Source organism: Aspergillus stella-maris (genome assembly GCF_047715825.1).
Source record: "Aspergillus stella-maris strain CBS 113639 unplaced genomic scaffold BDV14scaffold_129, whole genome shotgun sequence".
NCBI lineage: Eukaryota > Fungi > Ascomycota > Eurotiomycetes > Eurotiales > Aspergillaceae > Aspergillus > Aspergillus stella-maris.
This window is the reverse complement of record NW_027396923.1, coordinates 11,012-33,869: the sequence shown is the minus strand read 5'-3', so window position 1 is coordinate 33,869 and position 22,858 is coordinate 11,012. Positions and strand designations below refer to the sequence as shown.

The following is a 22,858-nucleotide window of genomic DNA, read 5'->3' as shown; positions in this document are numbered from 1 at the left end:
AACAAGCATGGCTTCTTCACCAATCCCCACCACCCAGTTGAATGATGGGACAACCATCCCAGTTGTAAGCAGAGGCCTCAACGCCGGTGTTGAAGAACACATTCTGACCCATTGACTGTAGCTGGGATATGGAACCGGTACTGCCTGGTACAAGAAACCAACAGACACTGGCATCAGTCGCGAACTGGTCGAGTCAATCAAGATTGCTATCAAGTTAGGGTACCACCACTTGGATGGCGCCGAGGTATACGGCACTGAGCCAGAGCTGGGCCTTGCAATTAAAGAGAGCGGCGTTCCGCGAGAGAGATTATTCGTGACCACCAAGGTCAACCAGAACATTGCCGACATTCCCAAGGCACTTGCGGCGAGTTTGGAAAAGCTCCAGTTGGACTACGTCGATCTGTACGGACTCTTTTTTTCGCTGGTGGATCCACGCATCGTTCTCTAACCACTGCTTCTAGTTATCTGATTCATCAACCCTTTTTTGCTAAGTCACCAACTGAGCTTCAGGATGCGTGGGCGGCCATGGAAAGATTGAAGGAATCAGGCAAAGCTCGCGCCATCGGCGTATCCAACTTCCTGGAAAATCACCTGGAAATAGTATCAAAATCTGCAAAAATCCAGCCAGCGATCAATCAGATCGAATATCATCCTTACCTGCAGCATGGTGCTCTTGTCCCTTACCACGAGAGGAAAGGAATCAAAGTAGCCAGCTATGGACCACTCACACCGGCCACTCGGGTCAAAGGTGGTCCGCTCGATCCGCTACTATCCAAGCTGGCCGGCAAGTACGGCGTTGGTGAGGGGGAAGTCCTTCTTAGATGGTCCTTTGACCGAGGCGCTGTGTCCATCACAACAAGCGGGAAAGAGTCTCGTCTTACCACCTACCTTGATGTGCTCAAGTTTCAATTGACGCCAGAAGAGGTTGATGAGATTTCCAAGCTGGGCGGGCAGAAGCATTACAGGGCTTTCTGGAATGACAAGTTTGCGGCCGATGATCGGTCCTAGGCAAGCGATGTGTACGACCCTGTCACTACCCTGAGTTTAGAATCAATGAATTCATAGCGATCACGGTATTACAGCCAGAGGCTTTGTATGGTACCCGTACGACGTTGAGTTAACGAGCGATATGCCAGGCGCAATTCGTCGCTGGAGTGCGAGAGTCCTAGTAGCTGAACAGTATGCGATAAAAATGGCGCAGAACCGGGGAATGTTCCGAGCGTCTCAACACGTAGTTTGCAACTCCGAGAACATTGTGCCTGGGAGTGGAAGTGAGCAGCAAAACAGGAGGTAGCACAAGCAAATGATGGAAGCAGGAGGGAGAGCAACAGAGATCCCACAAAGGCGGCTGCCAAGCGGAGTCTGGCGTCTGTCTCCAGTCTCCGCTTGGCCCAAGTCCGTCTATCCCGCTGTCGCCGCGCTCTTGCTTTCACTCCTCCAACTGAGCCAACCCTCGGAGTGAGGTCGCTATCCCTCATTGCTCCTCGCCTATTCTTACTCTTTCTTTCACTCTTTACTTACCTCTACATATTGATGACCACGTCTTCACCCTCCCATCGCGCCGGAGGAGGCTCTATACCCCCAATGGCCCTAGCCGTTACGCAATAGCTTCACCCGACCATTCGCTGGCAGATCGTCGCCGTTCCCTTTTGCGGGCGCCACTACTTTTTCTATATATGACATTCGCGCCCTACATTTCCTCTTTCGCTGCACATCTCGCCACAGGTTTCGCAGATCGAACCACCACGGCACTCTTGCTCCTCGCTTCGGGATCGGCCATACCTCTCCGCGCCTGTTGATGCGATGAGATTCACCGCGTTGACTAAACCACGGCTTGTCACGTTTAAACATCGCAGATCAATAGGAGCGACAATTCAATACAAGGATTGAATGGGGGGTGGGGGGAAAGTGAATCCGATAAGCGGTCTATCTTCCCCTTCCACTGGGCTCATCGCATCGTACAACAAGCTTGAACAAGAAGACTCCACGAGCACGCTCCAGTTGGTTGCGGCTCCAGAACAATTGGCCTCGCTCATAGCTCGATGACAAGGTGAGGACACAAGGCGTCACAAGGGTCCAGGCGAGTTCATTACTCTGACCGATTACGCTGCTCTCTAACAGAAGGAGACTGCAATGTCGTCTCGCTCTACCGACAATTCTGTAAGACCTCCAGCATCTACCCGCGGGAAATCGGCATATTCCGAAAAGAATATTATCGATCAGCGCCTGAAGCGTCTCCGAGAAGAGGTTCATCCTTTCTATCCGTTTCTCCTCACCGTGCCTACCGATGTGCCTTTTCGACTGGGCAATCGCTTTGTCAACAACTGGGCAGTGAGTAATGAAGGGCCTTTCACCCAGGAGGAACAGCAACTGCAATATATGACCTTTTTGACCCACGACGAAAGCGACTCTTTACTGGTAGCTGTGGGTGACTGGTCCGACGCAACAGGGAGCGTAATGGCCGATTCGCGCTCCCGGCCCCAAAGTGCCACTAGCACGCCGTCCAGCAACTCAAACAAGAAGAAGATTAGTCTGCACGATTACAAGAATAAAAGAAAGAACGGGACTTCGCCTCCTCACTTGGGCCGCGACACCTCCAGTCATCAGTCCGCTTCAAACCTTCATGTCCCCTACGATAACCACGCCTCTAAACCTCTTCCTGCCAGCGACAAGCACCAGAAGCTGCCGAGGCCGCATTTCCCCCCGAGTCCGTCCGCCCACTCAGACTTCGATCATGTAGATCGCAAGCGTCCTCCTGAACGTGACCATGGCCGTTCCGGTCTGCAGGTCAAGGACAGCGCTCCTACCAAAAGGCGAAAGCTGTCGCCTGAGCCCTCGACCCATCGTGTTAAATCGGAGCAATCAAATGGAAATGGCCTCCCGGAGCTCCTGTCGCCGACCTTACCTCCAACTTCGAGTACACCCCGGCTTCCTCGACTTCTATCTCCGACTCTACCGCCGGACCTTGAAAAAGAATTGGCCAATCTCGGAAATGAGCCTCTAGCATTCGATTCGCAACCTGAGTCTAACCCGACTAGCGATACCGCCAAGGCGAAGATCCAAAGAGATAAATTGTCTGCGCACAGACCTTCACAATTGGATTCTACAGCAGCAAGTATCAGTCCAAACGTGCACAGCAAATCGCCTCGTATGGGACCCGAAAAGAGTTCATTGAATAGCGCAGAAACCCCGATTTCCACCTCTCAAACAATTTTAAAGGCCAGCCTACAGCCTCGAATAAGTAGTAAGCCGCCACAACAGTCTATCGCCAAACCTGTTCAACCTGTACAGTCAAGGCTTCGTCTCATCGTGAAGTTGAAGTACGGAAGGTCAAACAGAAGGCGCGTTGAGGGACTTCTCAAATTCGCTGGAAAGAGGAAGCTTTCCCGTCAAAGCTCACCCACGCCAGATGCAACCGAGCGAGAGTCGTCCTTTTTCACGAAGACTGAGCATGCCAACAAACCAGTCTCTGCCGACACAAAGATTAAGATTGAGTCGGCCAATTTTTGTACCAAAGATCGGGCAAAAGAGCCGCGACCAGCTGGTACAGAAAAACCCCCAACACCAAATCTGGCCCAGACGCAGCAGGAGAAAGCAAGGCCAGTATCGCTCACTCCAGCAAAAGACCTTAAACAATCGTCTTCTCGACATGACTCAGCTAGCACTGAGGGTAGGGTTCACGCCAACCCAGCACCACGGAAGGCGCCTGCAGATTCGTCACTGCGTGCAACTACACAGTCGCCTTCTCAGTCGAGTAGCATGGATAGAATTAGTGAGCGCCGGGCTTGGAAGGACGAATACCAGAAGTACGGAAACCTGGGCCGAGAATTGAAACATGCCGCCGATCGACATACGGCTAAAGAAAAGGTCGTGAGCGCCGACGAAAAGCTCGCTGCTGCCACAGCAATCGAAGCTATCATCTGCTTTGTGCTTGCTTTCATCGCAGATGACCAGTCTAAGGCGGTCTCTCGTCAGGTTGGCGACTCCTCAACTTGGCTATCTATCATCGCGTATTGGCGGGTTGTAGAGAAGAACAGCCTCCGTTATTCACCACTTCATAGCCTTTGTCTGATACTTGGTGCTGTCTCTTACGATGCCATCCATGCTCTCGACTTGGAGCGCCTAGCAGTCACACCCGTACCGGGAGAACATACTCCCGTTCCTACCCCAGCGAGCGACGGCCAACCCGCTCACTCGGACGAGAGCAAGAGGGGCTTGAAGGACTTCCTTGAGCTGAAAACTCGACTACCAGAATGCTACAAGAAGTCCCAGCGGTTATGGCTTGACGGTTCCCGGGGCCTTTCCGAGGATATTCTCGCCCGCGACTTTCCTGAAACTTGGTCGAAGCGCGCTAGGAACTATTCCGAGCAGGGCAAGAAAAAGCTGAAACCCGGAGACTACTCTGGTGCGATATATCTGCCAATCGCCAAAACGAGCACTCCTCTAGAAATCATCCGCTTTAGCTGCGCCCTGTTGAGAGAATGGTGCGCAAAAGAGAATATCGACTGGCGAGGAAAGCTTGATCTATAGCCTTCCAACTTGCTTTCTTTTCTCCCGGTACCCTTACGATGAATGCCCTGCATGACCCTCGTTAACCCGCTATATATACGCCACATTTCCTTCCATAGCTCATCCAAGCATCTATCTATTTATCTATGGCGGCCTGCTTGCTCTGTCTTGGCTGTGCTCTGCATTGGCGTCTTTGGCATATCCCACCTACGCCCATGAGGGGCAGCGGGCGTACATGGTCGGATATCTTCGCATTTTCTTTCATTTTCATTTTCCTTTTCTTACGTTGTTGTCATTACGATGATACCACGGGTCTAAATCTCTTTTTGGTCACTTCCTACTCCTTTTTCAAAGCGACTGAGCGTATAGTCATAATCTCATTTGAGTGAAGAAACTTTGAGTCTATTCCAATCATAAACACCATTGTTTGACTGACAAGAACGCTTGAAAATACCATTGCCCATGGTCCCCAATGGGTGGAATAAACAGTCTGAAATATCGCTGAGAAAGATAAGAAGAGGCGAACGAGATTAATGTACCATGAAACGTCTTTCGATGACCCGCTAGGAGCACTTGGGTTAAGTAGGTTTATGCTGGGTAACGGGCTTCGGGACTCGGTTCCTGACCGAATAACCAACCAGCTTCACGGCAGTACCTGGCTTCCCGGCCATAGGTTCCAACTTCGCTGCTCCAGCAGATGATCGAGGCATCAACGATATCTGCGACCACTCCCTCGACAGCCCCAAGTACACTCCATCCAATCGCACCGGCAATTATACCGACGATATAGGCGTATATGCTACCACGTATTACCCCATCATCTGTAGGCACCCTCAAGCTTCTAGCAGTGCTCACCCAACCCCCAAACCCAAGAGCAAGCGACATCATAAGTCGAACAGCGTGGAGTATGAGTTTAGAGAGTCGGTAGGGAAGCAGAGGGGAGTGTCTCTCACTGTACCGAGAGAATGATCTGGGATGTAGTGATGATGTTGCTATCGATGGCGCGAGATTCGTCATCTGCGTGAGTCCATGGGCAGAGACAGCAAGGGGCTGAGAATGTATTGCCGCATATGTGAGTGAGAGGGGATCGGTAAGCGCGGTGACTGGAGTAGGAACGAAGGCATAGGCAAATAAGCTCAGTATTGATGCTACCCGCCTAGGCAGGACGAGGAACGGAAGGCGAATGGACAACGCTAACAGTCTGGATAAGCATATTGTACCAAATAATGCCGTGAGAGAATGAAACAGTGCCGCCTGGACTATCTGCCGGGATGTAGGGGCTGGATTTGCCAGCCGGTGGAAATACCACTGGCTAACTGTTGCTGCTGTGACTGCTCGTTGAATGCCCGCCAAGACCCCAAGGGACCATAGGTACACGACGACGAAGAACGCTCCGAGCCACCAACTGCTGACGTTGATAATAAAAGAATGGGTCTTGGACATATGGCCCCCAAGGAAGACCCGGGTAAACATGAGAATCCATACCCATGTCCACGAGACGATGAGAACAAGGTTTCCAAGACCGAGGAGTATCAGTTCTGCATTTGCAGCGAGAATTCGACATGCAAATTCAAGGATGCTGATTGCTTTGCCTATGACATGGCGACTCCGTATGACGTTGTATACCCAAGCGGTAGCCATGATAAAGGGGACGAATGAACCAAACCGCATGACGGTGTCTTGGACATTGGGTGCTCCCTTGAAACTGGAAACAAAAGGATACAGGAAGAAGGAATAGAGGATTACCGGTACCACAAATATGATAGCATAAACTAGTGGGCGCACGTATGATCGAAGAAGAGCGAGCCACAACAAGGAGATGAAAACCGAAACCAGGGTATAGACTCCAAGACGATAGAAAGAGTTGTGGATGGTCAAGTATATCGTATCTCCCCAACTAGTTTTATTTCGCGGCGGCGGGACTGTATGCAGATAGATTAGGAACGACGTAGCGAATAGGCAGGCCAAGGATATCAAAAATAGATGCGCCCAGAAGGCATCGTAGACTGGTGACTCTGTCCTTCCGTGGCTGTTGGGCGTTTTACGAGATGCTGGAGCATTCGGCAGCTGAGATTCACCTAACAGTGGTTCATCTCCCGCCTCGTGAAGGGGAGACTTGGAACTCATTCCCAGACCATCCATCCGAGGCTGTTCTCGGAACCGTTGGACTGATGGTGGTTTATCATCACAAACTCCGGGAGAATCGTTGTCTTCGTGATAATCGGACCTCAAAGTATCTTCCAACCGAACATCAACGAGTTTCCCCTTTGCCCCATCACTGCTTTCATGTAGTACGCTTTCCTCGTCATCAGCCGCCTCTGCCACTGGGTCAACAGACCATTCTTGGCCCGTGCACCGTTTAGAAGTACCCCAGATGCCCCGCACGCCTTTGCTCGTTCGATCCGCCGAGCCATCAGAAAGTTTCTGTGCGCTGACGTCTAGAGAATTGCCGCCATCCTCGTCTGTCTCCGAGTCTCTTAATTGACTGCTGCCGAAATGGCGCCTTGATCTTTGGAGGGCATAAAAGTCCGCTATTTCCCGCTCATGCTCCGCTTCCTCATCCTCCTCGTGGAAATCTTCAGTGGCGCTGTGGAATAAGGGTGCTTGTTGGGCTAGATTCCGCGAACCTAACGCAAAGTTTGAGAACTGGGAAGCTCCGGTTTGATAGGGATCGGCTGGTCTCGGCTGCAGAAATGAGCGCGAAGGTAGGTACCGAGAATTTCCAGACTGCTGTGTTAACCGATCGCGATCCTTTCTGCGTCTCTCGTCCGGCCGAGCTACGATGCGTGACTGCGACTGAGCGAGGAAGCGTGAGGCATCTACATGCTTGAGTGAGCTGCAAATCATACATAGGGGGAATGACCGGGACTGTGCACTGACATTCAGAGAACATCTCTCAGCTTCCCGTCTGAAGGGAATAGGCACAGTGCCCTCCGTTCTCTCAAAATCGGAAGGTTCGTGGCTTATCGCGAGGGAAGTGGAGCGGTGAGCAAGTTATGAGACGACAAGAATCTGGGGAAGAGCTAGAGCGTATATTCAAGGACGAAGTTACTTGAGATATTTGTTTTAACGAACAAGTAATAGTTCACGTAGGGGGCAACAGCCCGAATAAGAGGGATGGAGCATGTACTAGGTAGCATATGTAAGGAGTGGTTGTCGTCGAAGGCAGCGGCGTCATGAGACAAGGTCATGGTGATAGCTGACTCATCGCCTTTTCAATGTTCCGGCGCATTTAAAGAACAGGCGCTCGCATCGCATTCTCCAGTGTACCCGCCCCCAGAAACTCACAAGAAGCAAGCTCATGTTTTCAGCAATCTGCGCTCTGGGGCATATTGACATTCACAGTTTCACTGATCTTCCAAAATACGCCGCGCCGCGCCCTAATCCTTGTGGAGAAGCACCAGATGAGCTCCACGGTGATTTGAACCGGTACAGCTCAATTCTACATAAACTGTCCTCCTCAAATTTTATCTATCTCGGGAGCAACTGAGACACCACATTGATCTCCATGTCACAGCCATGGGATTATATCGCTAAACTCGTCTGCATTGGGGATTCCGGAACAGGGAAATCCAGCGTAAGCCAGGCCAACTGCTCGCGTCTCTCAGATATATCATTTACTAATGTGACTCTGCTGCTCCGTATAGCTGACTATTCGACTGTGCGAAGGACGTTTCTCTTCTACCCATGATGTTACGATCGGCGTGGAGTTCGGATCCCGTATCGTCCCAGTTGGTCCGCCGGCCTCAAGAGATCTAGAGGCAGATCCTCAAATATACTTACAACATGACGTTCCCTTTAACCCAGAGACTGTTTTAGCTGCGCATGCAGATAGTCCTAACCCGCCCATGTCTTCCGGGCTACCGAACCCGCCTCGCAAGGCGAACGAGATACAGAAGAAGATGAAGCTATCTCTTTGGGATACCGCTGGACAAGAGACCTACAAATCAATAACGCGGTCATATTTTCGAGGCGCATCCGGCGCACTTCTCGTGTTTGATATCACTCGGCCAGCTACATTCACCGCATGCACCCAGTGGCTCCAAGACCTGCGACAGATCGCTGAAGAAGGAATTGTTGTCATCCTTGTCGGAAACAAGAGTGACCTGGGAGAGGGTGATTCTGATTCCAATCAAAGGCGTGTTACTAGAGAAGAGGCAGAGGAATGGTGTCGGATGAATAACGTTGTGCGTTACCTTGAGACGAGCGCCAAGTCAGGAGAAGGTGTAGAACGTGCATTTCTCGAAGTTGCCGAGAGGATATATCGCAACATCGAGACGGGCAAATATGATCTGAATGATCGCCGAAGCGGAGTAAAAAGCTTCGGGGCCACTGGCGGTACCAGCAGCAGAATTCCAAAGACCGTTACTTTAGGCATGAATGACGCTATGCGCAAAGGTGGTAGTGGCCTGAGTGCGGGCTGTTGTTGATTGAGCTTTATACCTTTGATACGAAATACCAGAGACGACATATCGCCAGCTCATATGGTCTTGACTCCGATATCTCTATTGCCGAGCGAACTGGGAGTATGCAAACCCCGCTATAACACGTACATATTGCTAAACTTGGGGCAAGATAAACATTTTATGTAAAGTAATACAGAGGCCTCTTTTGAGTAAGTACAGAACAAAATTGATGGAGCATGAGAGAGAAAGAAAAAAAAGGAATGAGGCGCAACACATAAGAATCGAAAGAACGAGGTATCAACCACGCGGTGCAGCTAATTAGCAATTCGCCAGCCGCTCAACCAATTCAAATGACGCCACTGTTGGCTCGGGCCTTCGATGCCGAAGACGATGACTCTGAAGTAGACGAAGACACCAGCGATCAGTGTATAAAGGAGCGCATACACCAGCCAGCGAGCCTTTTTGTTCAGGTTCTGAGTGATCCAATCAACGCAGAAGCCGAAGGTTAGGATAGCGTAATACAGCGCAGGGTAATAGTGGTGGACGTAAGTTACTCGCGCCATGGCGACGAATGGCAAATAGTGCAAGACCCAACCGACCACGGGATACAGGCCGGCATAGTGGATGTGGTCGATATCAGCCTGGCTAAGCTCATTATAGCCCCGCTGCCATCGCACGAGGTACCACAGAATCAGCAGACCGAAGGTGCCAAGACTGAAGGTACTTCCCCAGTAGACGACAGGGTTCCCGAGTAGATAATATTTGACGACTTTCTCATCCCAAGAGCACATTCGAAGACCGACATTAAGGATTGGCCATTGCCAGAATTTCGAGGCAAGGTCGTCCTGCTTGTCAGGGTCAGGTACTAGGGCGTTGTTTGAAGTCATCATGGCAACATTCAGATGTACAAAGTCTTTGAAAAAGGGAGACTTGTAAGAGCCAGGGTCACCAGGGGGAACTTTGTATGCATGTTAGCGCCAGGTATATTTGCGGAGGGTGTGAGGACATACGTCTGTCGTTGAAATGAGTTTCAATGTTCCAATGAGTGTAAACGTCGCGAGGTTTATTCTCTTTCACACAAGTTGTTTCAATCTGCTTGAAACCCCATTGCGGGAGATTCGTATTACCGGCGCGCAGATAGCAGCCTAGGACAGGATGTCGCAAGCGAAAAGCAGTCGTCAAGGTCCTAATTCTACTTCTGTCTCTCGACGCCGCATCATCGACGACTTCGATCTTCCAGTGATCCTTGTCATCTCCAATAGTCATGTTTCCATAACAGGACACCTCGTGGTGGCCCTTGGATACAGGAGCAGGAATATTGTGGGAATGGAGGTTACGGCCTGTTTGACCGTGAATGAAACGAATGACATCGCCATCTCCAATGAACCTAAGTGGTGCTTCAGCATCATACAGGGGCTCCTTACGATTCGGATAGATAAACCAATCGTTGTTGGCGTCTTTGTGGTGATAACAAGTAACCTGTTGTTGAGACGACCCTTCAGGGTATGTCTGGACATGAGAATGTAGAAGCCCTCCGCCATATCCCATGTTCTTGAGGGTGACTCTTGAGCCGAATGCGACCTCGAGCGGGCTGTCTTTTCCGACTTGAGTTCCCTTGAGATTGGCTTGGAAGAGCGAGCTCATCTGTGCATCACCCGGGCCGCTGTTCTCCAAGATCAGGAAATGAACATAAAAGGAGAAGATGTAAACCAGGGCTGGCACTAGAATCAAGCCAACGACGCGAGCCGCAAAATGCTTAGCAAGTGTTACCTATAGATGTGATCAGAAAGTAAGCAAATGAGCGTCTGCTTAGAACATAGACCAACCTCTGACATCTTCAAATCACCAAACTTATTCCACAGATCTTCAATGGTATAAAGGCCGACAAGTGCTGTGCAGAATAAGCCAACCCATTTGACACTGCAGACACAACCGATGCTGACACCAGTGAGGAAAAGCCAGGTGAGCCATGCCACTGAAAAACTAGCATGTTGCAAACGGTGGAACTTCGCCCAGCAAAATGTCGTAGTAAAAGTAAAGCAAAGAAGCATAGAATCAAGCAGAATGAACCTTGAGATAGTGGCATAAGAGTTCTCGAACAAAACCATTAAACCCACGAGCCAGGTAGTAGCTCTACGAAAGCCGAGTTCTCGTGCGGTCAAATAAGCAAGCGGGACGCAGACTACACCAAAGGCAGCGTTGAATAAACGCATGAAAGTGTAGTTCAGATCTTCCGGATATGTCTCGCCGGATTTGAATTCAAAGGAACCGTTATAGCCGGCAAGGAGACCAGAGAGACCAACGAGCATCTTGCCCAAGGGTGGGTGGACATCAAAGTAGAACTCGCGCTTGAGGTAATGTGATCCGAATTTTCCAAAGCTATAAGACGTGTAAGCAGTTTGTTAGAGTGGTTGACAAGGTACGCATAATCCTTACTGTGCTTCGTCCCAAGTCACGATATTGGAGCGGCCGATTCGGTACATACGGGTGAAGATTGAAAGCGCTGTCAGTAGGATAGGTCCAATGATGGGTTCCCAGCTTGCTAAAGCAGAAAGGTACGAAATGGGCTTTTCATGATATACCATATTAGCCGCCAGGTCAACAGGTACACGGAGAGTCTAAGAAATCATACCCGTTGTTTTGATTTTCCGTCGTCACTTTCAACAGTGTTCGATGCCTTGGTCTGCCCCTCGATGTGCGGAACATTCCTACGTCGCACATCAGACCCAAGGCTTGCACCGGTGGTCGATGCTGAGCCGATGTCTGCCATGATAGAGCGGGTGGAAATTTGTTTGAGCCAGCAAGGTGAAGGCGGATGAAAGCTTGATCAATTGACGCTTGAAAGCAAGCAAGATGGAGATAGATATAAGAAAGAAAAGAAGAAAGAAGTTGGCGACTAGTTGTGCGACACACTCATATCGAGTGGAAGACTGCGGAGCTTCCTATGGGATAAATAGGAGGTGAGCAAGCGAGCGTGGTAGGGCGAGATCCTAAGTATATACTTGGAAGGAATGATCAGACAACGCAGTTGGTATATAATTGCCGCAGCAGGCGAAAGAGAGATCAATGTGAATGTCGGGGAAGCGAGATCGACATAAGGATGAATTGGAGTCGAAGATGGAGAGTTGGCCAGAAGGGGGTGTATCTACGCGGCAGAATATTAATAGGTGTACATTTTGGCTCCTGCGCCGAAGTGCCGCGCCGCCCCGCCGAGACCACTCATTGGTACGTCCTCCTCACTAGCGTGCCAGCTCTACGATCTGATAGATACACTGAAGTTCGGGATCTTTCAAGCTCATCATTGAGTGTGGCTGCTATTACATTTCTGAGAATCTCCCTTCACATGATGAATTCTGATTTGCATACACCAGGGCATCGTGAGAGGCACAACCGCTCACTGAATATCTTCCTACGTTGCCATGCTGAAATACAAGACCCGTTCAGATGGTCTAAGATGGGACTTCCATTCGGTCTAAATTCACTCCCAGATATTTGTATGAAAGAAGGACTGCAGTGGGCATTTGTAAGTCGACGGCGCTTGACGCAAGCTGAAATCGGGAGATGCAGAGTTAGATGGGATATGAAAGCGTGGCGGCCGTGAGATGATGCGAACGGGCATTCATTATCCTGCAAGACAAGCCGAGGCGACCGCAGCAGAATCATCCATCCACCATTAAGCGTCTTCATCGCTCATTCTCTTCGTCCTGATCTAATCTTCTATATTGGGTGTTTTGTGCACGATGGGACGATTCTCGGTTTCGACTGACGATATTCGATATCCACCCACCTAGCCCTTCCGATCGGCTGCCGCCGTCGTCTTGAGGAGCGGTCTGTGGGCTTCTACCAGTGATGTCGCTTGTGATATTAGGAGGATTGATGTTTAGACCGGGTATTGCACTCTCTGCTCCATACTGACCATATTGCCGTCTAATGTCAAGCGAGGGTACTGGTGAGCCAGCACTCATGAGAGAACTACGTTCCGCTTGAGTGGCAGGCGTCGGCATAGCGGTAGTTGCATCGCCAAAGAGTAAGTCCATATCCTCGAGACGAACACCGCTCGTCTCGGGATAAAGGAACCAAACTATGAAGAAGGTACTGTCAGATGAAAGGCATCTAACAGATTCCAGGATTGTACTCACCAACAACGAAACTACAAGCGCAAAAAAACGCATGGACCAAATAAAGCCTCCACTTGATTGCAGCTTGCAGAACTGGCGTGACCTCGCCAACCAGCCAGTTGAAAGCCCAATTGGTGGCCGTGCTAAGACTGGCACCTTTCGCACGAATACTCAGCGGGAGGATTTCGGGAGGGTAGAGCCACGGGATGGGGCCCCACGAGGCACCGAAAGCAGCATTGTATATCATCACAAAGATCACAGTAAGAGTCTGTGTGGCTTTAATATCAATGAAAATGAAGTAGGAGATTGCCGAAAGAGAAAAAACCATAGCAAGGGCGCCCGAGAGGAGGATGGGACGCCTTCCCCAGCGGTCCACCAAGTACCATGGAGGAACGGTCGACGCAAGATATGACAAGCCGTTAATACCGGTCATAAGGATAGCATCGCGGCCCGCCCAACCAGCCGATTCAAAGACAAGCGGCGCGTAATATGAAATGACGTTGATGCCGTTCAGCTGAGCCAGCGCTTGTGCCGACATCGCAATCAGAACGCGCTTCTTATATCTCTTAAACATATCCGCGTAAGATCGTTCACCTTCTTGTCGTGTAATCAGGACGTTCATTTTGATCTCCCTATACTCTCTTTGGGCCTCGGGATTATGGATATCTCCTTTCCCATAGAGGTTCGCAATGACGACCATGCCCTCTTCGTCATGGTCATTATCCAATAACCATCTATACATCAGATGCATATTAGTATTCGAGATTGATTTCTGCTTTTAAACATAAGGGACATTCTTACCTGGGCGATTCACATATGATAATACTCCCTAGGCCAAGAAGGAGCCCCATGACACATTGCAAAAGCAATGGCAGGCGCCAAGAAAAGTCGCTCTCAATGAAGCTGCAGAAGTAATCGACCCAGACACTAGCGGCGTATCCAAAGATGTTTCCCGTAAATTCAATGCATGCCAGTTTTCCTCTGTTGTGAGGGGGCTAATTGTTGAGCATTAGCATACCGAGTATCCAGAATCGTTCAAGCAGGCAAAAGGGGTGAATACCGATATCTCAGATTGATACACTGGGACGATGGTTGATAATGCCCCGACTCCTAGACCCGCGATGATACGGCCAACCATCATGATAGGAATTGATGTCGCACATGTTTGCAAAGCACCTCCAATGAAGAAAACAATAGATCCGTATAGAATAGTCTTGCGGCGACCAATGACGTCGCCAATCTTTCCAACGAGTAAAGAGGAGATGAAAGCCCCAACTTCTAGGATTGCGACGACGGTACCAATCTCTGCCCTTGAAGGCTGGTTGAAGTAGTCTTTGAAGTACAGCCCTCTGTAGCTGAATCAGTAAAAGTTCGAGGGCTGCGATCTAGCATCAGGATGACGAACGTTATGATCCCGGACATTACACCTTGGTCATAGCCAAACAAAAAAACGCCTAATGATACAAAAACACTCGTGAAATAACTATGCTGCGTTAGTTGTGTGTTGCAGAGATATTTATCACGCAGAAAACGGCCTTACAGCAATGGCTTTCCAACCAACCCATGGGTTTGGGCGAGCTGCCGGTTACTTGGAGACATGATGGCGGCGAGCAATCGTTCGGTGCGCGAGACCTTCCTAGGCTGGGGCTGTGGTAATTCTATCTTCTCGAGGTCGAGGCTGCCGGTCGTCTGCTGACTTTGGTTATGATAGTGCACTCGCTTCACCTGATTAGTACGTGCCCTCGACCCGGCTCGACCGGAGCCCCCACGATCCAGCGATTCTATGAGTCGGATTCTGAGAGGATCTTCCGCATCAGCGAGTTGTTCTGCTAGATCTCCAGTATCCGTCCAGAGCGAAAAGTCCGATCTGTCAGAGTGGGCCGAGGATACAGAAAAACGGCGGCTACCCTTTTCACTCGCAGATTCTATAGCCCGTGGGGAAGAATTCCGGAACTCAGATCGTAGGGACCGTAAGGGTATGTTTAGAGAAGTACGCGGTGACGACGTTGATGGAGGAATGTTGGCGGTTGGGGGCTGATGTCAACAGCCCTGTCGTTGGTGGGGAATCGAGAAGTGTGGATGTCAGTTGGGGTATAATGGCCCTGGACCATCTGAAATTCCTATTCCACCGCGTTAACTTTATCCGGGAAAACTCATCAATGGATCGATAAACCAACACACGGTTACAATCGTGTGATGCAGAATGGATCACACGGGGACTGACCTTTGAGCTGAAACTACAGCTAGCAGCAGTAATAAGTCGCAGGTAACGAGCAGGCGGAGCCTTGCGGCGGGGCTGACCACAAACTGGGGTAATGACAACCTTGAACCAGGACTCCAGGGAAGATGGTGGGCTTTCGGATGTGCTCACGAGACAAGGAGGCCAGCGATGCAGGATGACGATGATTGTCGAGGCGATTCAGCCAAAAGGGGATGGGTCAGGCGGGAGACTAGTGAAAGAAGCGACCAACAACAGAGGAGTGTAGACGCGAACGACAATGGTGACAGAGAATAATACGGTCAGCCAGCGCACGTCAACTTGATTTTACCACTTGGTTTCTAAGAATGTGAGGAAAAGGAACGAGTATGAAAGTCAGGTTTTGAAGAAAAAGGACGAGTTCCAACTTCCAACGCAACGCTGTTACGAGCACCGAGTAGTAATCAACAATCCCTGTCAACGACAAGGCTAAACTAGCTGGAATAGGGACTTTTGACAGGCCGGGCTACTCCAGGACAAAGCTGGAGACGGGTTGGATTGGCAAGGCTAAGCAGAGTACGTACTCCGTAAGCAGGTGGCTGTGGGGAATTAGTTAGGGAGGCCACATCCGGTGGTAATCCAATCTAGGTAGTCGACGCCTGTGCGTAATGATCTTTTTTGTGAGGTCTCATTCTGGCGGTAGACTGACGCCAAAGTCTCCAGAATCCATAAGAGATTCAGGTCCCTTGCCTCTATAGGTAGTGACATAAACTGCCAGCTGTAGTCATAAGAAACTAATCTACGTAAATGAAGATCAACGCTACCTACTTTACCTTAAGGCAGGGTGGAGAGCCTCGGGCGCTACCGAATTGCTGGTATCACTGCAGTAGTGTAGATACGAGGGCAAAACAACTAGACTAACGGTACTAACCACTAGATTGGTACCAATAACCTAGTATCCGTAGTAGTATATATCTACCTATCTAGGTACCTACTTGTAGGCAGCTTGTGTGTAATAGTGCTAGCAAGTCACGGCCAGTGCTAGGCGATACGATGAAATTGGTGCCTACTCCCATGGGCCCATTGTTACTGCTGTTGTACAGCGTACATTGTCTAGTATGCCGCACACATCGCTTGGAATGATCCTTCCTTCCTCTGAAGTTACCCATAGAACACTCGAAAGCTTCTACTCTGTATACCTAGGTAGGTAGCGTTGAAAGTCCCGCTGTTAGGTATTGAGGAGACCGTGACGGGTTGATTTATTGGTGCTGACCTGCTGATTCGCCGCTTGGACTTTTCTATTATGTCATACTGTAGCTGAAGCCTGGTACGTTCCGTCTCCCGGGTGTACGGTGTGTACCTCGAGCGGTCTTCATTCACCGCACCCCCAAGCAATGGGCAGCTTCTAATTGAAATGACTTCTACTTAGAAGTCACATGTGCGTTATGCAAAAGAGTACTTGTATGCGTTGTTACCTTGTCCTAACACATTTCAGACCATAAAAGACAAGCAGATAGATCCCATATATCATTTATAATGTCTACCATCTAATGTCTATGAATGCACATTATCAAATCCCCATGTTTTGGAAGAATATTTGGGCTTAGTCGCGTGTAAGCGGCATCAAGACGCGAGGGTCCCTGAGCCCAGATGGACTGGAGTACACGGTACCCAGAGTGGTCCAATAATTCAAACTAAATGTCGTGGGAATCCCGACACATAGATGTTCTCCTCGCATGATGCAAATGTATATCACTTCTAGTGGCAGATCGTTTGGCCCATTGCGCTATGACGCGACCAGGGGTGATCATGTGACGTCCGAACAGCGAGCGCCTGAGTAGAGCACTGACATGTCTACCGATGCTAGGACACGGGTCGGTAGATAGGCTAAATAGGTCCATCATCATGGCAGCAGGATACCATAACCATCTTTGCGAATGTACATGGCATCTGCCATATTCGCATGCTTGCGACGCACCAGCTCGAAAATCACCAGCCCGGCGCTAGTGCTTGGAACCTGGCGAAGTGAACTGCTCAGAAATCCTCGGTATAGCCATCTAGTCCAACCTCCGGCTCGAGCGGCTTTTCTTTTGCATCGTTTGTATGTTTCCTGGTAAGCCTGGTAGTATATTCGCAGCATTTGCTTTTTCGAATGGAGTAGAGTCGCCTGGTGATCGAGATATTCCAGCCGCGCAACGTGAATGTTCTGTACAGCATATATAGGGTACTGGATAGACTGCTGGGCGACAGAAGCAACAAGACCTGCAGCCAATAAAAAGCACGGTTCCAGAGCGTAATGGGGTTCGATGAGTGGCACTCCCTGGTCGTTTAGTTGGGACAATTGCAGGCTGCCCCTCTTGTGAAGACTTAGTGAACCGTAATAGCTGGTCAAGAAGGAATAGTACGCCTGCGATTTGATATACTCGAAGAAGGAGAAAAAGACGGCACATCCAAGAGAGTCGCGCAATACTGACAGACTCCAACCTGCGAAGATACCGCGCAGCCCAATCTGTCGAAGTTTGTGCCGGCCATAGTGCCACATATTCTGATAACGACCCTCAATGAGATCATTCGTTCTAAGGCGAACTTGTAAAGCGTCCAGCGGTGCGGCAACAACAGACTGAACTGACCCCGCAATTAGGCCGGCCGTAAATGTATCGACGGGGCTTGCCGGTGGATATGTGCGTTTTACACCCTGCGATGCGGGTTCGTACAAGGCACCGAGAACTTGAAGATAAGATGTATAAAGCACCGCACCAACCCTATCAGGCAGATAATCAGACACGCGATTTGGTATCAACAGAATTTCTATCACTTACCCAGCATTAGCCAGTAACGGTGGCAGAACCTGGTACGGTATAAACCGCCACCCATATGTACGTACGGCGTGGATGAGAAGGCCGGGAGTCGTGGTGTGTAAGGACCAGCGGCCGCTTTCAGATGGTTGTGGGGAAACAGCTCTCGCAAACGCCTAACCAAAGACAGGAGCCATCATACATATTAGTCGTTTGGGAGAGCCTTCGTTGAGTAGGATAAAAGAAGATCAGGGTTAGTATACCATATAACTAATTACAGGTGAAACCACCCTAGTTAGCATACAGCCCAAGTCTGTAACACACTGCAGGGAAAACCTACTCAACTCGAGTGCGAAAAAATGCCTTTACGGGCACTCTAAAATAAAAAGCAACAAGCTGTGCACTGAGAGCGCGCACCCCAGCGGCTGAGGCGCCCGTGGCCGCATTGCTCCGTGGGTTTCTGCGTGCGGCATCTTCCGAAGGAGAGAGTCCGTCATCGTTCTTCCCCGGTCTGTCCGAAGATGCCGAGGTCTCATGGGGTGGTACCATGTTCGGTTGAGACCCGAATAAACAAGTCCGAGACCTTGTAACTAGATAGTTTCGTAGAAGATTTCAACATCGGAGCGGAGAAGAAACATTGTGTACATCTGCATAATATTAAAATGCTTCAGTTGGGGGCATAAAGGAAATTCTTTTGTGTATGCCTGTCAAGGGCGGTCTGGGCTCAGGAAAGAAATGAGCTTCATAGCGCTCAGAGAAGAAAACTTGATAAATGTATGAAGAGGTTCTGGGTGACTCTCTCCTTAAGGTGGTGAGGATGCAAACAGCCCAAATTCCTAGCGCTAAGAGCTTAATGGGTTCCGCCTGGCTACGCCAACCCGAAAGTTCAAAGACGCGCTTTTCGCGTTTACCCTGCTAACTTCACTTGGACATATATCTGAGCACCGCAGGGATACATCTTCACCTCTTCACTCCTCTTTTTGCACTCTTGCCTGGTCGCTTATCCACATTGGCTTCTCTCCATTCCTCAGCAGTATCTCCGTCTCGCATTCAGCCACCTTTAGCCCATAAGTTCCTGCGGCTTGCGCAGGTTCTTGAAGCAGCGCTTCAAAACGCACATCATGGGCGACCAAATTGTCATCGACAAGACGGCATTCTTCAATCGCCTATCTAATTTCTATACAACATGGAAATCCGATAAACGCTCCAGTCACCCGGCATTCGGAGGTGCTGGATCTATTGTCATTTTGATGGGGAAAACCGATGAAGCCAACAGCTTCCAGAAAAACAACGCGATACATGTATATCGCCATTACCTCTACTCGTACTACGAATGTTGCTGATAGCTCTCAGTTTTGGTTACTCGGCTATGAATTTCCGGCTACGCTTCTTGTCTTTACGCCTGAGGTGATGTACGTTGTCACAACAGCTAAAAAAGGTATAGTTTCTCAAGCGCCGTGAGATCCAGGGCCTATCTCGGCTAATTTTGAATAGCCAAACATCTGGAGCCACTGAAAGGTGGAAAGATCCCTGTTGAGATCTTGGTAACGACGAAAGATCAAGACGAGAAAACAAAGGTGTTTGAGAAATGCGCTGAGGTCATCAAATCGTCCGGGGTACGTTATCTCACTTCCCGACACACAAATCGCAGGGTCTGGCTCAATCACGTCAAATGCTAACCGAGCGCCTGCCAACAGAATAAGGTCGGAGTTTTACCGCGAGACACCACCACCGGCCCGTTCGTGGAGGACTGGAAGCGCGTGTATGGGAAATTATCCAGTGATGTTGAAGAAGTTGATATCGCCCCTGCTCTCTCCACGGCCTGCTTCTCGGTCAAGGACACGGATGAATTAGTACGTTTGGAAACGGTATAATCGGAGAAGTAAGCTCATGATGTATAGGTATCCATACGAAATGCGTCCAGAGCGTGCAGCGGTCTGATGTCCGAATATTTTGTCGATGAAATGTCTCGCCTGCTCGACGAGGAAAAACAGATGACACACAAAACTCTTTCAACGCGCATTGATGCTAAGATTGACGACGCCAAATTCTTCAACAAGTTAGCGAAGTTGCCCGCAGATTTCGACCCTCAGCAGATAGACTGGGCATACGGCCCTGTCATTCAAAGTGGTGGAAAGTATGACTTGAAGCTCACGGCTGTCTCCGATGATAAGAATTTGGAACCAGGCATCATAGTTGCAGGGTTCGGAATACGCTACAAGACGTATAGCTCAATAATCGGACGCACGTACCTTGTCGATCCCACCAAATCCCAGGAAGCGAATTACGGCTTGCTTTTGACCGTTCACGAGGCTGTTCTTAAGGAAGTGCGCGACGGTGTGGCAGCCAAAGAGCTCTACAACAAGGCCATTGGTCTTGTGCGAACCAAGAAACCGGAACTCGAACCTCATTTCATGAAAAATGTTGGTGCTGGTATAGGAATCGAGCTCCGCGATTCCAACATGGTCCTTAACGGAAAGAACAACCGTGTTTTGAGAAGCGGCATGACCTTTTCTATCACCGTCGGATTAGTGGATGTCGCAGAGCCAAGCGCGAAGGACAAAAAAGGAAATACCTATTCTATGATGATTACGGACACTATCCGTGTTGGTGACCAGGGGCCGCATGTGTTCACAAAAGATGCCGGAATCGACATGGACTCGGTCTCGTTTTATTTCGGGGACGAAGAAGAATCTCAGAAGCCTGCAAAAGAGAAAAAGGAGCCCAAGTCGAGCGCGATCGCAAGCAGAAATGTCACGAGGACTAAGCTGCGCGCTGAGCGTCCCACGCAGGTCAATGAGGGAGCCGAGGCAAGGCGTCGTGAGCATCAAAAGGAATTGGCCACAAAAAAGACTAAGGAGGGCCTTGATCGGTTCGCTGGAACTACCGGCGATGACAACGGCGTCGCACAGAAGAAGTTCAAGCGATTTGAATCATACAAAAGGGACAATCAATTGCCGGCTAAAGTTAAGGATCTCACTGTCTACGTGGATCACAAGGCCTCTACTGTGATTGTCCCTGTGATGGGCAGACCAGTACCTTTCCACATTAACACCATCAAGAATGCCAGCAAGAGCGATGAAGGAGAATACGCCTATCTCCGAATAAACTTCCTCTCTCCGGGGCAAGGTGTTGGAAGAAAGGACGACCAGCCTTTCGAGGATTTGTCGGCGCATTTCTTGAGGAATCTGACACTGCGATCTAAAGATAATGATCGGTTCGCCCAGGTCGCTCAGGACATCACCGAGCTCAGAAAGAATGCGCTACGGCGTGAGCAAGAGAAGAAAGAGATGGAAGATGTGGTTGAACAGGATAAGCTGGTGGAGATCAGAAGTAGGTTGCTTAGCACCGGAAATTCGCAGTTTGTGTTAACAGTAGTTCAGATCGTCGCCCGATTAAATTGCCTGATGTCTACCTGAGACCTCCTCTTGACGGTAAAAGAGTCCCTGGCGAGGTCGAGATTCACCAAAATGGTCTCCGCTATGTTTCTCCATTCCGCAACGAACATGTCGATGTACTGTTCAGCAACGTCAAGCACCTGTTTTTTCAACCCTGTGCACATGAACTCATCGTTCTAATCCATGTACACCTCAAAACCCCTATCATGATAGGCAAGAGGAAGACGCGAGATGTTCAGTTCTACAGAGAGGCTACCGAGATGCAGTTTGATGAAACGGGTAACCGCAGACGCAAGCATCGTTACGGAGATGAGGAAGAATTTGAAGCGGAACAGGAGGAGAGAAGGCGAAGAGCAGCGCTGGACAGAGAGTTTAAGGCATTTGCCGAGAAGATAGCAGATGCCGGGAAGGATGAGGGCGTTGATGTCGACATCCCTTTTAGAGAGATCGGCTTCACCGGTGTCCCCAATCGCTCCAACGTTCTTATTCAGCCTACTACAGATGCTCTTGTTCAGTTGACAGAGCCACCTTTCTTGGTTGTCAGTCTCAATGAGATTGAGATTGCGCATCTTGAAAGAGTGCAGGTAAGACCCCGAGTAACCGTAGTCGATGTTTTGGACTTCCTAACGTTATGCAGTTCGGTCTTAAAAACTTTGATCTTGTCTTCGTCTTCAAGGACTTCCATCGGGCACCAGTGCACATCAACACGATCCCTGTCGAGAGTCTTGAGGGGGTGAAGGATTGGCTGGATTCTGTGGATATTGCCTACACTGAAGGGCCTCTCAACCTCAATTGGACCACGATCATGAAGACAGTCGTCAGTGATCCTTATGGTTTCTTTGCTGACGGAGGGTGGTCTTTTCTGTCGGCCGAGTCAGATTCTGAAGGCGGCTCCGACGAAGAAGAGGAATCCGCGTTTGAGATCTCAGATTCGGAACTTGCTGCAGATGAAAGTTCAGAAGAGGAGAGCGACTATGATGACGATGCTAGTGCTGATGATGACTTCAGTGCCGACGAGGACGAGGAGAGTGGTGAGGACTGGGATGAACTGGAAGATCAGGCCAAGAAGAAAGATAGAGAGAGCGGCATGGATGACGAAGATCGTGGGAAAAAGCGAAAGAGGTGATGAGCTCCGAGGTACTGGGGCTTGCTGCTTCTAGGGCTGCACCTACTAAACAGCATTTTGTACTTTTATTTTATCTTCTTTTGGGGCTAATAAATTCACTCCCGTGCGGTGGCCCAGTCTAAGAATTTAAACTGCTTGAACTTTGACAATATCACATTAAAGCCAACAGACCCTATAACCCTTGCGGCCAGGGTTCCCAGAACAAAACCATGGGCAACAAGGCAAGCATGAACCATCTAGCGTTAACCGCCTACTGGGCAACACAAATACGTTAAGGAATTTTTTCTTTTTTTTTTCTTTTTTTTTTCC

General features: G+C 49.7%; 7 protein-coding genes across 7 annotated transcripts; 4 read left to right on the top strand and 3 right to left on the bottom strand.

Annotated features, from left to right (window-relative positions):
- Positions 1-7: 7 nt before the first annotated feature.
- Positions 8-1,008, top strand: BDV14DRAFT_206269 (aldo/keto reductase; the record flags this gene model as incomplete). The annotated part of the gene is made up of 3 exons (XM_073774886.1): positions 8-64; positions 122-402; positions 462-1,008. 3 exons carry the CDS (start codon positions 8-10, stop codon positions 1,006-1,008), a joined length of 885 nt encoding a protein of 294 aa, XP_073621775.1.
- A 762-nt stretch (positions 1,009-1,770) lies between these two features.
- On the top strand, positions 1,771-4,814 carry BDV14DRAFT_25287 (uncharacterized protein). Its single transcript, XM_073776372.1, has 2 exons — positions 1,771-2,050; positions 2,122-4,814. Exon 2 carries the CDS (start codon positions 2,134-2,136, stop codon positions 4,528-4,530), a length of 2,397 nt encoding a protein of 798 aa, XP_073621774.1. The 5' UTR covers positions 1,771-2,050; positions 2,122-2,133; the 3' UTR covers positions 4,531-4,814.
- Positions 4,814-7,671, bottom strand: BDV14DRAFT_25076 (uncharacterized protein). Its single transcript, XM_073776370.1, has 2 exons — positions 7,390-7,671; positions 4,814-7,328 (listed from the first exon to the last, which is right to left on the bottom strand). Exons 1-2 carry the CDS (start codon positions 7,400-7,402, stop codon positions 5,098-5,100), a joined length of 2,244 nt encoding a protein of 747 aa, XP_073621773.1. The 5' UTR covers positions 7,403-7,671; the 3' UTR covers positions 4,814-5,097.
- A 260-nt stretch (positions 7,672-7,931) lies between these two features.
- On the top strand, positions 7,932-9,102 carry BDV14DRAFT_24904 (P-loop containing nucleoside triphosphate hydrolase protein). Its single transcript, XM_073776368.1, has 2 exons — positions 7,932-8,086; positions 8,157-9,102. Exons 1-2 carry the CDS (start codon positions 8,018-8,020, stop codon positions 8,937-8,939), a joined length of 852 nt encoding a protein of 283 aa, XP_073621772.1. The 5' UTR covers positions 7,932-8,017; the 3' UTR covers positions 8,940-9,102.
- On the bottom strand, positions 9,085-11,850 carry pmt2 (protein O-mannosyl transferase). The gene is made up of 5 exons (XM_073776369.1): positions 11,548-11,850; positions 11,352-11,482; positions 10,742-11,294; positions 9,926-10,685; positions 9,085-9,873 (listed from the first exon to the last, which is right to left on the bottom strand). Exons 1-5 carry the CDS (start codon positions 11,683-11,685, stop codon positions 9,230-9,232), a joined length of 2,226 nt encoding a protein of 741 aa, XP_073621771.1. The 5' UTR covers positions 11,686-11,850; the 3' UTR covers positions 9,085-9,229.
- Positions 11,851-12,598: 748 nt separating this feature from the next.
- Positions 12,599-18,574, bottom strand: BDV14DRAFT_194273 (putative MFS monosaccharide transporter; the record flags this gene model as incomplete). The annotated part of the gene is made up of 11 exons (XM_073771904.1): positions 12,599-12,996; positions 13,055-13,767; positions 13,835-14,028; positions 14,094-14,382; positions 14,439-14,516; positions 14,574-14,941; positions 16,162-16,163; positions 17,298-17,992; positions 18,050-18,201; positions 18,289-18,295; positions 18,366-18,574. 11 exons carry the CDS (start codon positions 18,572-18,574, stop codon positions 12,599-12,601), a joined length of 3,105 nt encoding a protein of 1,034 aa, XP_073621770.1.
- A 264-nt stretch (positions 18,575-18,838) lies between these two features.
- Positions 18,839-22,790, top strand: spt16 (chromatin-remodeling protein SPT16). The gene is made up of 7 exons (XM_073770747.1): positions 18,839-19,326; positions 19,379-19,463; positions 19,520-19,641; positions 19,723-19,878; positions 19,927-21,358; positions 21,409-22,007; positions 22,061-22,790. The coding sequence occupies exons 1-7, from the start codon at positions 19,147-19,149 to the stop codon at positions 22,547-22,549; spliced, it is 3,063 nt and encodes a 1,020-aa protein (XP_073621769.1). The 5' UTR covers positions 18,839-19,146; the 3' UTR covers positions 22,550-22,790.
- The last annotated feature ends 68 nt before the right edge of the window (positions 22,791-22,858 follow it).

Coding starts and splice junctions, on each gene's coding strand:
- BDV14DRAFT_25287 (XM_073776372.1), top strand. CDS start 2,134: ATGTCGTCTCGCTCTACCGACAATTCTGTAAGACCTCCAGCATCTACC.
- spt16 (XM_073770747.1), top strand. CDS start 19,147: ATGGGCGACCAAATTGTCATCGACAAGACGGCATTCTTCAATCGCCTA. Junction 19,464..19,519: donor TGTCACAACAGCTAAAAAAG/GTATAGTTTCTC, acceptor AATTTTGAATAG/CCAAACATCTGGAGCCACTG. Junction 21,359..21,408: donor TAAGCTGGTGGAGATCAGAA/GTAGGTTGCTTA, acceptor ACAGTAGTTCAG/ATCGTCGCCCGATTAAATTG.
- pmt2 (XM_073776369.1), bottom strand. CDS start 11,685: ATGGCAGACATCGGCTCAGCATCGACCACCGGTGCAAGCCTTGGGTCT. Junction 11,483..11,547: donor ACGGAAAATCAAAACAACGG/GTATGATTTCTT, acceptor TATCATGAAAAG/CCCATTTCGTACCTTTCTGC. Junction 9,874..9,925: donor AACTCATTTCAACGACAGAC/GTATGTCCTCAC, acceptor ATGCATACAAAG/TTCCCCCTGGTGACCCTGGC.
- BDV14DRAFT_24904 (XM_073776368.1), top strand. CDS start 8,018: ATGTCACAGCCATGGGATTATATCGCTAAACTCGTCTGCATTGGGGAT. Junction 8,087..8,156: donor CCGGAACAGGGAAATCCAGC/GTAAGCCAGGCC, acceptor TGCTCCGTATAG/CTGACTATTCGACTGTGCGA.